Source organism: Thamnophis elegans, chromosome 3, assembly GCF_009769535.1.
Source record: "Thamnophis elegans isolate rThaEle1 chromosome 3, rThaEle1.pri, whole genome shotgun sequence".
Taxonomy (NCBI): domain Eukaryota; kingdom Metazoa; phylum Chordata; class Lepidosauria; order Squamata; family Colubridae; genus Thamnophis; species Thamnophis elegans.
The window spans coordinates 29795724-29812392 of record NC_045543.1 but is presented as its reverse complement, the minus strand read 5'-3'; the positions used below and the strand labels follow the sequence as shown (position 1 = coordinate 29812392).

The following is a 16669-nucleotide window of genomic DNA, read 5'->3' as shown; positions in this document are numbered from 1 at the left end:
GTCGCTTATGTTTTGGAACCCACTGACTTGGGTATACTTAAAAGAACCTGTGACAAAGTGATGGCAGAAGTGAGATATCCAAAAGGTGGTGCTCACACAAGTGAAAATGGCTTAAACTCAAGGAGATCATTATATATGCCATGAAAAGAAAGTGGCTGAAAAGGGGGCTGCAAAAGGGAGGGAGTTTGCTCCTTATGCAGTTCAGACTTTGCCAAAATTGGCCAATATCCTGGCTGCAGAAACCAGACTTTTTATCAGAGTCTAGAACAAGCAAGTAGACATGGAAAATGTAGGAATGACAGATTCTCCCTTAGAACAGGCCTCTACTTTCATAGAGACAGGTATCCACCCTAGACCTGTGGTTAAACCAAAGAAGAAGATAGAATAGTCAGAAATGGAGCTAGACCTATATACTTTGACCAAAATCAGAGATATGTTAAAACAACAGCAAGAGGAAAAGCTTCAAGTAATTAAAAAAAAAGAGATTAAAGAATGATTGTGGAGGCAGACAAAAAGGAAAGAATGGGGAAGGAGTGAAAGAGGGCTGAGAAGGATATGTGTGTGTGGTGGGTTGGGATGTGGTATAATATATCTACTTAAAGGGATACAGTCACCAGGAGGGGCACATTCAGCCCTAAAGTTTTTAGAATGTGTAATGAGTAGAGATAGTCCCAAAGGTATACAGATTCTCAAGCTGTCCAAGGAAGAAGACATAGAAGCCTTTTTGCCATGAAAGTATCTCTATTCTTTCCCCTCTCATTCATATTCAATGAAGAAAAATCAGTATTCCATTATTTTTAAATGGATTTTTAAAAAAGTTAGCAGGTGGACATAGATATGTACATGGCTCTCCAAATGTTCTTGAGCCAACAGGAAACTAATCTGTCCAATATTTGTTGGCCTCAGTGATGTCCACCAATCACTTTCCTTAATGTGAGCTGGTCTGAGGAGGAAGAGGAGGGAGAGTTGCTTGTCTTGAGTCCAAGGCAGAGATATAATTTGAAAAAGCATATCAGACTTCTTGACCCTTCTTAGTTCTCACGAACATAAAAGGAGGGAAGAGGGACAAAAAGGCAGCACATAATTACCTTATTTATTTTTCTCTCAGACATTTCTTCAGTGTCTCCTGCTATAAGCAGCCTAGGTGGTGGAACTGACCTCACCATCACAGGGGACTTCTTTGATACACCTATGAAAGTCACAGCTGCAGGTAAAAATGATAAAATCAAATTTCATGGCATTTAAGTCTCAGAAAATGGAAACATGATATAAAAAAGCCTACACAATGATTTGGAATGTGTAGTGAGTGTATAGAAAGGATACAAATGCTTTGAGATTTTTTTCATTTTCATGCTCTTCTTTCCTCTTCACAGGAATTCCCTGCCAAATTAAACATATTACTTCACAAAAGATAATCTGTACAATGGGAGCAGTAGACAATAATAGAACATTCAGTGGAATTCAACCAGGTATCTTCAATTTATGGCCCATCCAAGTGATCAAATGAGAAATGAGGTGGGGCAGAGATCTTCGACTCAGGTTGTTATGGATTGATTTTGATCACTGGTTAATTTGCACATTTATAAGTTAACTAATACTTCTGTTCATTTACTGCTGACTCCATCCTTGTTTTCCAATTTATCAGGAAACAGGGCCTTCTTTTTGAAGTTTGGGATGATTCAAATCCTAATCCCACTGAAGGACACAGCTGACAGATTGTTCCTAATGCCAGTTCTCCATACAATTTTCTGCCTGAGAAACAGAAACTGTTCAGGTAATAAGTGTTATTTATTAAGTCTCCTTCATACTAACAGTTGCAATAATATAATGCTGACTCTTCCACAAACTGTACATTTAATCTGCTTTATACAATTGCCATGAAAGATTATAGGAAGAGTAGTGGAGAGAGTTTAGAATATTCAAAGTTTTTCCCTGCCAGTTCTAAGTGAAGACTCAGACTTTCTAGGTGACTGTGAGAATGAGGAATGATTGTTAAACCAATTTAAGTCAAGTTTTCCTGGAGTGTCCTAAAAGTTACTTGTTACTTGCCACAATGTAGTAGGAAACAAGGTAACCAAAGAACACTTAGGTACGTTTTGCTTCTCTCTCTGTCTTATTTTTATTGCATTCTACCTATTTAAGCCAAAGCTTCAGGAGGTCACATAGGAAGCATGGGGTGCTTCTATGTGATGTAGAACAATGAATTTTAGGAGCCTTTGTTGCACCAAGAGCTTTCAAAGGCACAGTTCTGGGAGAAGGTAGAGACGCTTTAAGAAGTTACAGGCATCCATTTACTTCTGAATCTGAAGTGCTGCACAGCCGTTATATGTATAAAGTTTCAAGCTAATCTCCATTTTAATCACTGTTTTATTTATCTAATCAATTTCAAACGGCATTTTAATTGGCTTGGAAAGCTGTCTGCCTAAAACAGGTTTTAGATTGATTGATTGATTATGTGTCATTAAGTCATTTTTTGATTCCTAGAAACAACATATAGATGTTCGTAAAGGAGAAAAATGCAAATGTAGAATATTATATATATTTACATATAAAACCATTCATGGATAAGGGGACCGTTGCATTTTTAACCAAATTATTATGAAAAAATTGCCACCTGCAAATAATCTAATCCACATTTTTCATGGTACTTTGATTAACAATTCAATGATTTCTTTATGCATGAATAAATATGGCAAATACAGAGACCTTGAAAAAAAGTATTACTAGATGTACTCTTTAATAAGCCCATCTGCAGGTAAGCCAAACCCAATTGTGGGTTGTATTTTGGCATGTATACATCTCAGTTTATTCACAAGCATATGTGATAAATAACAAATCAGTTGAAGGATTAGTATAATAGTTGAAATTAACAAAGCAGTAATGTATTTTGGAATTAAATATTACATGTATAGATATAAATGCTAAAATTGCCATATATTAATTAATACAGATAATATAAAAGTGTTTATTCAAGAGGCAACTGGAGTTTCTTGCTTTTCTTTAAAGACATTTCACTTCTCATCCAAGAAGCTTCTTTAGCTCTGAAGAAGCTTCTTGGATGAGAAGTGAAACATCTTCAAAGAAACACAAAGAAAGTTCAGTTGCCTCTTGAAAAGCACCTTTGGTACAACCATGACCTGGATGACTGGAAATCTCCATAGATTTTACAACTAACATAATTAAGATTATTTTCTAGAGTTAAAACTACAGAGTCAACCTTCCATCCTTTCTTTAAAATGTGATCATTTTTCCCCATTACATGATCATGATCAGGAAATGCATCACTATTTAGTTATGAAAACACTATGCACTAGTTTTCTTATAGAGTGAATGCTTGACTAGAATACCAAGGGCTCTGGTAAATGTCATGGCTTCTTTCCATTGCTATCCATTGTTTTTGGTATGGATTCACTGTTTCCTCAGGTACGCAGACATGTTCAATCAAGAAACATATTCTCAAAACATTAACAGCAGTAAAGCGATAGCAATAGACCTATGTACCACTTCACAGTGATTTACAGCCCTCTCTAAGTGGTTTACAGAGTCAGCATATTGCTCCCAATAATCAGGTTCCTCATTTTACCACCCTCAGAAGAATGGAAGGCTGAGTCAACCTTGAACCATGAGAATCAAACTGCCGAACTGCTGGCAGTCGGCAGTTAGCATAAATAGCCTGCAATACTGTATTCTGACCACTGCGCCACCGCAGCTCCTAAATAAAGAAGATTTATTTGCCATTTCTTGAGTCATTTCTTGAAATTTCTAATATTCTGGGTTGAAATAGTGAACATGCCTTTATGATTCTTTTTAAAAAGGAAGATCTTTTAAGTTAAATAAGGATTACTATATGGTAACTAATTCAAATTACATCTCTTAGACTCAACAGAAGAATCTTGTTTGAGATTAGGTAGCTGAATATCATTGTTTTTGCTATCCAATGCACAACTGCATGGTTTTTTGTGGCACCAGAGACAAATAATTATACATTTTGGATTCAGGCAAATGGCAACCCTTCTTTGTAACTAAATCTCTCAGATGATCCCAGAAAAAAGGCATGATATATGACAAGCTATCAAAAACCAACATGGTAAAACAATGTCCTTGATTAACTGTCCATAGAATTCCACTTTTGGGAATTTGAACTTTGGCCTTGCTTGAAATGAAAGGAATATACATTCTCTTTTAATTAACTATGGACTTTCCAAACATAGCTACTTAAAATGAATTGGATAGCTTCAGGAGATATGGAAAAAAAATCTGGAATAAAAACCTAAGTTCTGAGACAGATCTATAATTTATGTGCAAGATGGGTAAAGTAGGAAATAAGCAATTCTTTTGATAGGTCTTAATCTAAAGAGAACTGCAACCCAGTTTTATGTATATATAATAATCTGGAAACCAAACTATATTTATTTCAAGCATATCACCATTTCTTATGATGAGGTTCCCTTTTATGGAATGGAACTTTTGGCAGGCTTGGGTTCTCTGCTAAATATAAATTGATTGGAATTTTGTTACCAATACAATACAGTACTGGATGAGAGTACAACTGTTTTAGATGTTTGTAGCGATTTTTATTCACTATATCAAATGATTGTTTACAATAGACAGTTATCATTCCCACTCCTAGTCCCTGCCAGTGAATCAAGTGATTCAAAGGAATCTAAGTGAAATGTTTATATTGCTAGTCCATGTATGATATAACATACACTAAATAAACAAACAAACTGAGTTTTAAACAGTCTCAACTCAAATGCTGCTTTAGTGCCTGGGGACTGAGGCTAAATCTGTCAGGAACTAATTAACATTAATAGACAGATATTTATCAGTGGCTGATTTGTAAATAGCAATAGTAATAGCACTTAGACTTATATACTGTTCCATAGTGCTTTGACCTCTCTAAGTAGTTTACATAGTCAACATATTGCCCCCAACAATATTGGTTCTCATTTTACCGACCTCGGAAGGATGGAAGGTTGAGTCAACCTTGAGCCCATCAGGCTTGAACTCCTGGCAGCAGAATTAGCCTGCAATAATGCATTCTAACCATTGTGCCACCACACAGTGCAGTAGAGAAGGAATAATCATTTCTCCATTATTTTTCCCCATTTTGTCCATACGTGCTTGATGGAATTCCACAACACATATTTCAAAAGATCCAGCTTTATTACTATTTTAAGATGTTCCTTGGAGAGGAAAACACACCTTCAGTAAGTCAATCCTTTTTTTTTACCAAATTATGGCAAGTCTCTAGTTTTGTGCTTTTTCATTAAACTGGCTTCCTCGTTGTTAAGGAAATAAATGTTCTCAAGTGGAGTAGGTTTACTTAAGTTATTCTCTTTTGTTTCCAGCGGATTCTCATGCAATTGTCCAAATGCCTTTTTCAGACGTCAATCAAACTAATTTGTTGATAAAGCAAATTCATTTTTTTTATTCCAGATTGGTAGGGGTGAAGGTGGTCTCATCAAAAGTCAGTTATAAGGTCTCTTGGATCTTTAAGACAGGCCAGTATGTTATTTTCCTCTTATTTCTCTTTTCCAGGGGCCTGCAGGCGGTTATTCAGAGAAGAGGGATGTTATTCTAGATTAACGGCTTTTGCAAACAGGGGTGGCTGAATGTCTGCCCCGTTTTTTGGGTGTTATTGTTTGCTGGCTTGATTGATTATCAAGGGAGGGGTCCTCTTGGGGCTCGGTCTTTGTGTTGCTAGGAGTTGTGAAGCGTACAGTGTGTTTCTTTGTTGGTCTTTCTTCTGATGCTGCTTTTGGCATGGAAGAAGAGTTGGCCATGCTGTAGAAAACCTCCTCATCAGAATAACGTGTTCTTCTCTTGGCTTTTTTCTCAAGAGCAGAATGCTTGGCACGTTTCTTGTTAGCTCTTTGCTTCTTCAGTCTGGCTTTCAGAAAAGCTGAACGTGTACGGTTATAATGCTTCTTCTTTCTTGGTCTACCTACCTTCAGGGGCTTCCTGTGATAGATGTTGCCCCTGTAGGAAGTCATTGAATGCTTGGCTTTTTGGGCTGAGAGCACATTGTCTCTGATTCTTCGGTCCAGATATCGGGACACAGGCATACGCCTCTTTCGATAGCCGCTCCTTGCACATCTCATTATGTGTCTGGTTCGTGTTTTCCTACCTCGCCTAGAATTATGCTTCTTTCGTCTACTTAGGAACTTTCGGTATCTCCTTTGGCGCATCCTCCTCTTCCTCCGGAAGTAGGCCTTCCTGCCTCTTTGGAAAGCAGCCATGACTTTGCTGGTTGTTACCCCTCCCGTTCAGCTTACTTGCCCCCTTAGAAATGATAGTGATCTCATTCTAGCTATGCACTTATATAATGGGAGCCATTCAAATGAGGGATTGGCTTTAAGTGCTCTGATTGGCTGGTTAGAACAATAGCTCAGGAAGCTACCTAATAATGCTTGATTGTGAGATACTTATATTAAATCATGAGAGGGGGACTCAACTGTCTAGTTCAGTGTTGTTAAGGGGAAATATTCCAAATGATACATATCTTCAGTACTCAGATTTGCTCCCAAATATCAGAACTATTTTTGATCCAAAACAGAAAATATTGATTGCTTGTTTGGCTAACATCCTGTTAACTTTTTGTTCTATTTTGTTTTAGCTCCAAAATGCATAACTGAGACTGTACAATATTTTTTCCCTGCTTTGAGAAAGTATCTGCAGTAACTAGTTGTACTTTACAGAATGTTTTAGGGCATGTGTACTGATAGCATATCATAGAGATTTTAAAGCTCTTAGCCCTATTTTTCTAGCATTCTTTTTCATAATACCAACTACATTTCCCCAGCTGCTTTGGTTCTGGAGATGATCTCCAGCACTGCCAAAAGTATTAGTCTTAGCAAAACATTGCTTTCTATGTCTTACTTAGCTTTTCTAAATGAAATTTCTTTCTTTCTTTCTTTCTTTCTTTCTTTCTTTCTTTCTTTCTTTCTTTCTTTTTTTCTTTCTTTCTTTCTGACATTCCTCCCTCCCTCTTTCTTTCTCCTTCCTTCCTTCCTTCCTTCCTTCCTTCCTTCCTTCCTTCCTTCCTTCCTTTCTTTCTTCACTTCGGCTGCCTTACCTCATATCTTTTAGTTCCATAATTTCCTGCTTAAAAGAATTTTGTTTTATTTCACTTATAGTTGCAACAGGATTTTGTATATAAACATTGCTATACTAGCAATTTTATTTTACACCACTTTTTTTAATGTTTCCTGGAATTTGTTTGTTTGTTAATATATTTATATTGCAGTACTCATAATACATTTCTCCAGCCTCGAGGGACTGACGGTGACTTATAACATCATTGTCAATAACAACAATCTTCCCAAATAACAATAAACAATAATGTGAAAACCAACAGACAATCACAAAAAGAAAAGATACATTTCAAACAAAGGAAGATTTTTGCCACAGTTAACAGGAACCAAAAAGACATTGAAATAAAACTCTTATTCTGTTGCCAGAATTGAAGTAAGACTGGAGAAATAAGGTGGGAACTAATATAAAGAAGGCTAGTTTGCTAATGCCCTGCAGCCCTCAAAATGTCCTTTTTTTACAGTGTGCACTGTTTTCATTTAGTCATCTACCAGAATGATTATTTACTTTGTTATTTATCACTAATGTAGACCATGTTAGCAAATTGTGTACACTGTATTTGCAAAGTTAGGCTTCTAACTTCAATATCTATCACTGCAGACTTGCTTATATTGAAATGACTGCTATTTTAATATCCATCCCCAATATGGAAATTCATTTTTGGATCCCCCCATTTCTTTTTATTTTTACCATGTAGGAATATCTATAGGGGAGTCAAAAAGAGTCAACCTGTGCCTGTATAATTGAAACAAACTTTTCTGCCACCATCTTGTTTGATGTTATCAGCAAATGTGGCTAATTCAGTGAATGCTCTAACTCCATATCATTGACAAATAGATTAACAATTTTCACACCAATATATATCCTTGACTGCCCATTTATTTTTACTGTCAGTTTGTTTAACTAGTTGGGGAAAATTTTTATTCCATTTTTTTCTGAGTCTTTTCTAAAGACTTAATTTTTGAAAATCTAAGAAAATTGGATTTTTAAGCATATTACCTTTAGGTCACAAGAGGTAAGTATATAATGGCAGAATCCATAGTGATCCTTCCAGTGGTGGGATTCAAATAATTTAACAACCGGTTCTCTGTCCTAATGACCAGCTGGGTAGGCATGGCTTGGTGGTCATGTGACTGGGTGGGCGTGGCCAACTCAATGTCACTCAGGTCGATGGGTGCTTTGTATTAGCTATTACAATGTAACAAGGGTTAACCGGAAAGGCAGTTTCTGTAAGCAGGGCAATAAAGATGAGGCTAGAAAGAACACCAGAATGTTTCCTTCCTGCCTTCCTTACAGAATTAGCCCTGTAAAGTAGGAAAAAAACCAAAAGATTTCTTCCCACAACCTGTTCTCCCAACTGCTTAGAAAGTTAAGAACCGGTTCTCTTGAATAGGTGCAGACCAGCTGAATCCCACCACTGGATCCTTCTTCAAAAATGTATCCAGATGTAAATTTAACTGGTCTGTAATTTTCCCCATTTTTTTTTTTAAATTGTGCATTCCTCTCCCACAGAGGCTAATATTACAGACTGGCTTACAATTAAAAACAAATATCTGATTTTCACAGATAAACTAATCATGAGGCTTGACTGGGGCAGGAATCTGTCAAATATTGAGCAATTAAGTATTTTTACTGTAATTGGGAAAAGTCATTTTATTTTCTATTGTTTTTGGAATCAATTGTTCTCAACCTGGAAGCTTATATCAGTGCATTTTATTAGATTGGTATTATTTTTATTAATTATAAATAGAGCTCATGCATGCCTGTTTTCTGTTCTGTAAGTTTTTCTGTTATAAAAAAATGAATGATGGATATGTGATGAGAAATAATTCTAGGCATGCAAGAAATATTGCAATTTTAATTAGTAGATTTTCCAAACTGCTTCAGTCAATCTATCTTTATTATGGTCATGGACCAGCACCATAAATAAAAGTATTAAAACGGAAATAATAATACAAAATAACAATAAAAGGCAGAATAATATATTGTGATTTGTAGGTGGATTAACAGTGGACAGTTAAAGTTACAGTTTGTCTAATTTTACATAAAACCTATCAGAATTTGGCCACATTCAGAGAAAATTCTTCATACTGATCTGATACAAAAGCTGCACATAAAAAAGATCAGTAATTCCCAGATATCTCAGATATTTTATTAGGTACTAAACCATTTGTTATAGAAGAAATGCTAGATGAAAAATGTCCCTTTTAATATTTGTGTCCCAATTTGAATATATTTTCTTGTCTTTTGAGGAATGAAATTGTTTTTGTATAAACTATTTCTTGGTATCTCATAGTTCAGTATGAAAAAAAAATGAAACAGATATCATGATAACTTCAGGATTATTGCCCTATTTGATTACAGCTTAAACCCATGTGCCAAATGGTCTCTGAATATGTTTTTGTTGAATATACAACAACATATTTATTTGGATAATGCACAAGCATTTATTTGAAGTCATAAAAAAGTTAAGTAGTTAATTAGTTATTAGTTAACATTAAATCCTTAAAGCAGAAAGTTAAAAAGAATATTAATCTTTTATATTCCATTCATTTCCAGAACGATATAGAACCCTTGTTTTTTTTTCTAAATGCAGACTTAGTTTTCATTACATTGTAACAGGCAAAGATACTGGGAAAGGGGAAAGAAATCCAGTGATAATGGTTTTGAGACTTTAACAAATTAAACATTATCTCTTATAGCAATAGCACTTAGACTTATATACTGCACCATAGTGCTTTTACAGCCCACTCTAAGAGGTTTACAGAGTCAGCTCATTGCCCCCAACAATCTGAGTCCTCGTTTTCTCCAGTCTACAACATAGTCCTTTCAACATTTCCAAAAAGGTTCCACACCAATTTGCACCACTCAAGTGACTCTGATGACACAGATAAACCTCCAGATGATCTTAACCAATTGCTAAAAGAATGCAACTGACCAGCTGTCTGCAAGGAGTATAAATCCTTCCATTTCCCACCATCCAGTCAGAGTTTAAATTTGAGAATGAATTGAATCACTGGATGTTCAGAGCTAAACCTTTTGATGCTTACTGTTTATTCAGTGCAGCTTAACTTCCTGTTTCTCTAGACAGAACAGTGACTTGCTTCTTCACCCATTTGATTTATTCAATTTAAGAATGTTTCTTCAGTAGCATGATGGCTTCTAAATGTGCCAAAACCTTGCCACCAGTCTTTTTGGCACCTCTTATGAAAGGTGATAGGAAAAGCATTCAGTGTGGAGTTTCTGAAACCAAAATCTGTGATAGTCAATCAGAAAAAGTAGAAACGTTGAAATTGCTACTTCAGATATGAAGCAAATAGTAGCTACTGGCCAATTCTATTGTAATCCATTTGATACAGAGTCTAATAATACATTATCTTTCTAAGTGTAGAATAATCTCTGAGCTTGGTTGCTTGCTTGCAGACATTTCATTGCCCAACATCATCAGTGCTAGTGAGTGTAGGCTTTGCTCCCTGATTATATGCAATAGCTTGCCTTGTTACTGTCACCAGATGTAGGTGAAGAAGCTGAGCTGGAAGGCTGGGTTAAATATGTCTTCAGTTTGGAGTCATTGCATTTTCACAATAATCAGTCCCCTCCGCCCCCTTTGAATTCTATTGACAGTTATCTAGCATCTATTTACCTTTACCCTTACCATTAGTTGACTATATTCTTGTATTAGAGGTAATAAATAATAAAATCTGTGCTTTAAACTCAATGGAGGTTCCTGCTTTCATGTTTGACACTTGGAATTATAATTTGGAAAAAAATCATTTTATTTTTCCTTGCTTTCTGAATCAAATATTCTTTATGATTTGTGGACTTCAACTCTCAGAATTCCTGAGCCAGCCATTTTACTGTTCACATTTTTTTGGTCAACAGGTGGAAGTTGTATCAATTCCTATGGGCACCACTGATTGGTCAACACTTTGGGAAGAAGATTGGTTTCATCCTAGGAAGCCCAAATCAGAGAAATATGAGCTAATTGCTGGTACAATGTACTATTTGGAAGCTGTGTATCATGAGATATCTCCAAACAATGGAATGAGCATGGGGTTTCAGTAGCATAATACCTGGCTGAACCCGGATGTGGTTAGTACTTATTGCAGAGAGAGATACAGAATACAAGCCAGTGCTATCCAGCTTCCAGAGATACAGGTAAATTCTAGAATATAATCTGAATTTGAAATTTTTGCTGCTTCTGCACAGTTTTCCTATAACAGTTGTCAATTGAATTGATAAAATTGATTGATTGAAATTGATAAAACAATGAATTAATGTTGTTACTTGAATTTATTTTCTAGTTGAAATTGTGAATTGAAGTCCCACTGCTTCAACGAGTTGCATAAAAGTCATAGATTGTGTGAATGATTGCTATAAAATGTAGTGTATGTGTCTCTCTGTGTGTATTTGTTATTTTCTTTTTTCTGTTTTTATTATTTTCTTTGTTCTGTTTTATTAAAACAGGATCCTTTATTATAATTATAATGTTAACTCAGGTTTAGATATTATATTTTCATAAATGGCAGTAAAAAAGGCTTATATTATCTTGGCCATCCCAGTGTATTTATACGTAAATTTTGTCCATTACAGTTTCCACCATAATATAGATGCCACCAGACGTCATCTTTTTTTCTGCTTGTATTCTGCCCATGTATTCTACATGTGACTGCTGGTGAGTCTGAGCCATGTTTATTTCTTCACCCATTAATAAATTTATCATCGGTTCACCGACAAAAGGGCGAATGACAAAACCGCGCCCAACTAAACCACGGTGACAAAACCGCTTGTTCTAAAGCGCTCTGAATGAGCACTGAATCGCGCCAACACCAGCGTGGCGACAGAAGTGCGCTGTAAAACTAAACCTAAACCTAACCCTAAACGTAACGCTAAACGTAACGCTAAACCTAACGCTAAACCTAACTCTAACTCTAAACCTAACCCTTAACCTAACCCTAAACCTAACCCTAAACCTAACCCTTACCTTAACTTAAATCGCCCTTCTGCCGACACGCTGTTGTAAATTGCCCTTCTGTCGACGCGCTGTTGTCAGCGCATTGATGACGTTGCGGTTTTAGCGACGTGGTTTAGTCGGGCGCGGTTTTGTCATTCGCCCTTTTGTCGGGTCACGTTTATCATCAGCTGGATGTTGGATCATTCTTAGCAATTGGGAAATAGGCTGCTCCCTTTTATCCCTGCAAAGGGATGCAAGGCTGCTTATGATTAATTAACCAAAGAGAGTAAAGGTTTTGTTCATTATTTATTTATTTCTCAAATTTATATGCCACTCATCTGGGATAGAGGCAACTGTCGGCACCTTACAACAATTTAATTATGCTAGGATTATTACAAAATAGTAAACAACAATTTCAGAGATTCTTAAACATTTTGCAGGATGACTTCATGAGTTCCTTTATTCCCTCCTCCCTAAACGAAACTATTTGCAGAAATTTCGCTGCTCTGAAACTATACATTAAACTGGGACTCAAGGTTATCAAATTCAAAACTCTTGTAAATTACATATTACATTCATTATGTGGTTTAGGAAAGAATGAAGAATCCCAGGTTGTTAAAAAGTACTGTTTTTATTTTTATTCAGAAGAAATAAATATACTTTGTAAGTCACCCTTAATCTTTCTGCTTTATAGATGCTGACATTGTCTGGCAGAGGATGGTTCGGTCTTGCTTGGGACAATGTGACCAGCAACAAACATTACTACTGATCAAGTACAGACTCCTGGATATAAAATAATTAATAATATATACAAAATGTAGAATTGGGATGGTAGCGGTGATTGGTATAACAGTAGCTTCAGCATCTAAAACTGTTATTAAATTTTATAAGCAGAGATCACATATTAGGAAAAATTAGGAAAATAGTTGATCATAATGATAAATAGCTGTATAATCTATAATGACATTTTATAGTTAACTGAGGTACCCCAGAAGCATGACATTTAAAGAGTGAGGAACCACAGCTTCTAAATCCTCTTCTGAGAAGTGGATTTAAAATGTTATTTACACAAAGACAGAATTCTGACGTGGAATCACAATTCAAGCTAAATTAGTAAATACTCTTGATCACTGTAAATGATTTCAAAATTTTTTATGTTATTAAAAACTGTATGCATATCTTTGTATACATAGGAAGTATAAAATCTGCTGCAGATATCAGAATAATCTCTCTTATTTTTAGTACAATGCAACTAGACCTATAGTGGGGGAAAGTATTAGTTGTTGGGTTTCAGACAGCCATATGTCTTAAATTGGGTCCTGGTTGGGTTTGGAACTCTGCACTTTTTAAAAAGAGAACTCAACATAATTTTATTTTTCAGATGCAGCATGAACTGGAGGAACTTCTTTCAGTAAAATGTGAAATAGAGCTATCATCTGCTAACATTTTTTTGCAAGCAAGATTTGAGCAAAGTAAGCTTGTCATTTTCAGTTCGAAAGACTTTATTTCTAAAACAAAAAGCTACTGTAAAAGAAAGTAAGGAACCTCTGAAAACCTTCCCCAAAAACTAAATGTGTGAGTACATCAGAGGTGGCTTGCTCCCAGTTTGGCCCGGTTTGGTTGATCTGGTAGTGGTTTTTTGGCCTGGGTTACAGAACCAGCAGCGACTCAGGCTGGCCATGCCCCTGAACCAGTTCCCTGGTCCCTGCTGCCATTGCTGGCATGTTGTTTTGTAGTGCATATGCAGTTCATTGTCAATTGTTCTGTGCATGCGCGAAGAACAATTTACATTGAACTGCATGCGCGCATGCAGCGCACGTCTGGTACACACGAAGTAAACTGGTAGTAAAACTGGGAGCAACCTACCCCTGGTGCACACTGCACACATGTGCGCGCGTGCACACACACACACACACAATATTGGTCAGAAATAAAATCAAGAAATACATTATATTATTGAATGAAAAGGTATTTTATTTCTTTATTTCATTTATTTAAAGTGAATAAAATGTGCTATCTCTTTGAGGGTAGTTTGCAAAAAAAATCTGTAAAAATTGGCCACATACGGTTATAACTAGAGTAGACTAAGTGCAATGTGATACATAGGTTAGCTTACTTCTTGCACAATCTCTCCTTGCTTTTCTTGTGGTCTTGAATGCTGCAAAACCAGCATGTGGTTTCCTATTTATCACCTAGATATGCATCCTACATTTGAGTTGTATAATGTGTACCACATATTATGGGTTATATTCTAATTTATCTGCTTAACTGGAACCCTCGTTCACTAAAATTGTTATGTGCAAGACTTTACATGCTGCAACTGAATTTTGGCATGAATGCTCTTTTGCAGAACTGAGACTGCCACTTATATCACTGGGCTATTAAAGTTAGTCTTGCACTCAGGTTTGTCTAGGACAGTGATGGCTAACCTTTTTGTTGTTGTGTGCCGAAAGCGTCCACACCCATAATGCAATGCGCATGCAACTTTCCCACATTCCCCCTGCATACATGCGTGAACCTCCATTTCACCCTTTGCCCTGGGCATGCAACCCCCTGTGCATGTGCACGCAGCTCCCCCATGATCCTCCCCCGCACATGTGCCCCATGTCCCTCACCCATTTTTGGCTTCCAGGTTGATGCAGGCTTTCCAGGCCCAGGGCATGGGGGGGGGGGGCTCGTGCACCCCCTATGCCCCATTTTGAGCCTGGAAGACCTCCTGCACCAACCTGGAAGCCAAAATGGGGTGCGGGGGCACTGTATGAGCCCCCAAAATGCAATGCGGGCTCCCCCATGCATGCACCCTGCTCCCCACGCATGCATGCACATGTCCCCACATGCACCCCACCCCCATGCATGGCAGAGACCCAAAGACCAGATGGCTGGTGGGAGGCGTGCATGCATGTGCAGTGGAGCTAGGTTCGGGTAATGGCTAGCATGCCCACAGAGAGGGATCTGGATGCCACCTGTGGCTTGTGTGCCATAGGTTCACCATCACCAGTCTAGGATGTACTATGCATATAATTTTTCCTTACTTTTTCTACATCTGCCATAGATACTGAGAATCCAGTCAATGGTGGAGTCCTTGTCAGTTGGACAGAACCCTTTTGTGGAAGATTCAGCAATTTCAGCCCCAAAAGCCTTATCAAAACATCTCAATTAATCCCTCCCTATGATGTCACTACATACACACAGGTAAGTAATGTTTTTTCCAAGAAGTTTAAAGCAGTGAAAGGACTAAATATTGAATCAACAGGATGACTTTGGTGATGGACACAATCCATACTCGGGACAGGAAATCTCATTTGGCCTCAAGGCTAACTGAATCCGTGCAAGCATGATAAGGGATGTAAGATGGGTATGTGTAATACACTTTTGTATGTGGGACAGATGTTTTAGGATAGTAGTAAGTTGCTCAAAAGAAACCTGAATGTGGAAATGTGTTGTCCTTTATTATTGGCAGCCATATTGGAAACAAATCATTTAAGGGGGAATTTTGTTCTTTTTCTTCTTTACAGTTGTGCTTTGCATATAAAGGCTACATGAACAATACCCCCTACATTGCAGTGCCTTATTCCAATACCTTTCTAGATACTGTGAAGAAACATGTGACCTGCCAATGGAATCTGAAATCCAGTCCTCCCTTCCTCCCTCCCTCCCTCCCTCCTTCCGTCCCTCCTTCCTTCCTCCAATGAATCAGAGAAAGCCAGATAGGACTTTAAAAATAGTTGAGGTGTGTAAAGTAGGCCGACTATATGATAAAACATCTTTATCTCAGGGACTTTCAGAGCAAGTCAAGAAATCCAATTAGGACTTTTCCTAAATTCAGTTTCCATGCTCCTCTTCAGAAAGATGTTCCAGTGTTATTTTTGGTATTCCCTCTGTTGATCCTTATCCTGCCACAGGAAAGATGATGCCAAATGATTGAATTCTTATTTCCTGTCTGCAGGACAAGTTAAAGAAGGTGACTGGTGAAGTCCCCTGGATGTGTTCCCCCTATTATGTTAGTGGTAGAAAGAATTAATCAATTTACTCTTGTTCATTGGGCTGGGACTGGGGAGAGGAGGCAAGTTTTGATAGATGGTAAATTGGTACTTCAGTATAAAGTGTGTTGGAATAACAGGAAAAATCCTAACACTGGAACAGCCAAGAATGGTTTAAAGCTGCCTCGGGGATAATCTGGGATCAGGTTAAGGCAATATTGTAAAAAGAGCAGAAAACAGAGATTGCTGGAGCATGTTTGTGCTGTGATTAGATGCATGTAAAGAATGGCACTTAAGTGAATTGCATGCCTATGAAAGGCTTTAAATAGCATCCCACATGGATTGGAAAAAAAATCTAGACTGTCCCTAGATTGCAGCCAAGAGATAGTTGAAACTTATCCTGATTGAGGCAGGAAAGCTCTAATAGAAATAAGGATACATTCAAAGATTTTTGATTAGCTATTGGTTGGATGGAATTAAAATAGGTAATGGGTAGGGAGGGATAATTTGGTATACAAGCTTAAGAAGAAATGTTGAATCTTGCATAAGTGTGTGGGAGAGAGAGAAAGAGAGAAAATCTTGAAACTTTATTTTTTCCAAATCAGCTCTAGCAGAAATCTTACATGCAATTTAAATTTAC

General features: G+C 37.1%; 1 protein-coding gene across 1 annotated transcript in view; it reads left to right on the top strand.

The window, feature by feature from the left end:
• Nucleotides 1–280: 280 nt before the first annotated feature.
• PKHD1 (PKHD1 ciliary IPT domain containing fibrocystin/polyductin) overlaps nucleotides 281–16669 on the top strand; it is a 254912-nt gene continuing 238523 nt past the window's right edge. Inside the window, 14 exon segments of the mRNA XM_032213028.1 lie at nucleotides 281–341; nucleotides 1109–1210; nucleotides 1374–1495; nucleotides 1716–1767; nucleotides 3931–3998; nucleotides 8101–8110; nucleotides 10231–10373; nucleotides 10978–11253; nucleotides 12744–12798; nucleotides 13243–13259; nucleotides 13431–13521; nucleotides 15102–15241; nucleotides 15565–15654; nucleotides 15996–16049. Coding sequence (XP_032068919.1) covers nucleotides 281–341; nucleotides 1109–1210; nucleotides 1374–1495; nucleotides 1716–1767; nucleotides 3931–3998; nucleotides 8101–8110; nucleotides 10231–10373; nucleotides 10978–11253; nucleotides 12744–12798; nucleotides 13243–13259; nucleotides 13431–13521; nucleotides 15102–15241; nucleotides 15565–15654; nucleotides 15996–16049 — 1281 coding nt within the window.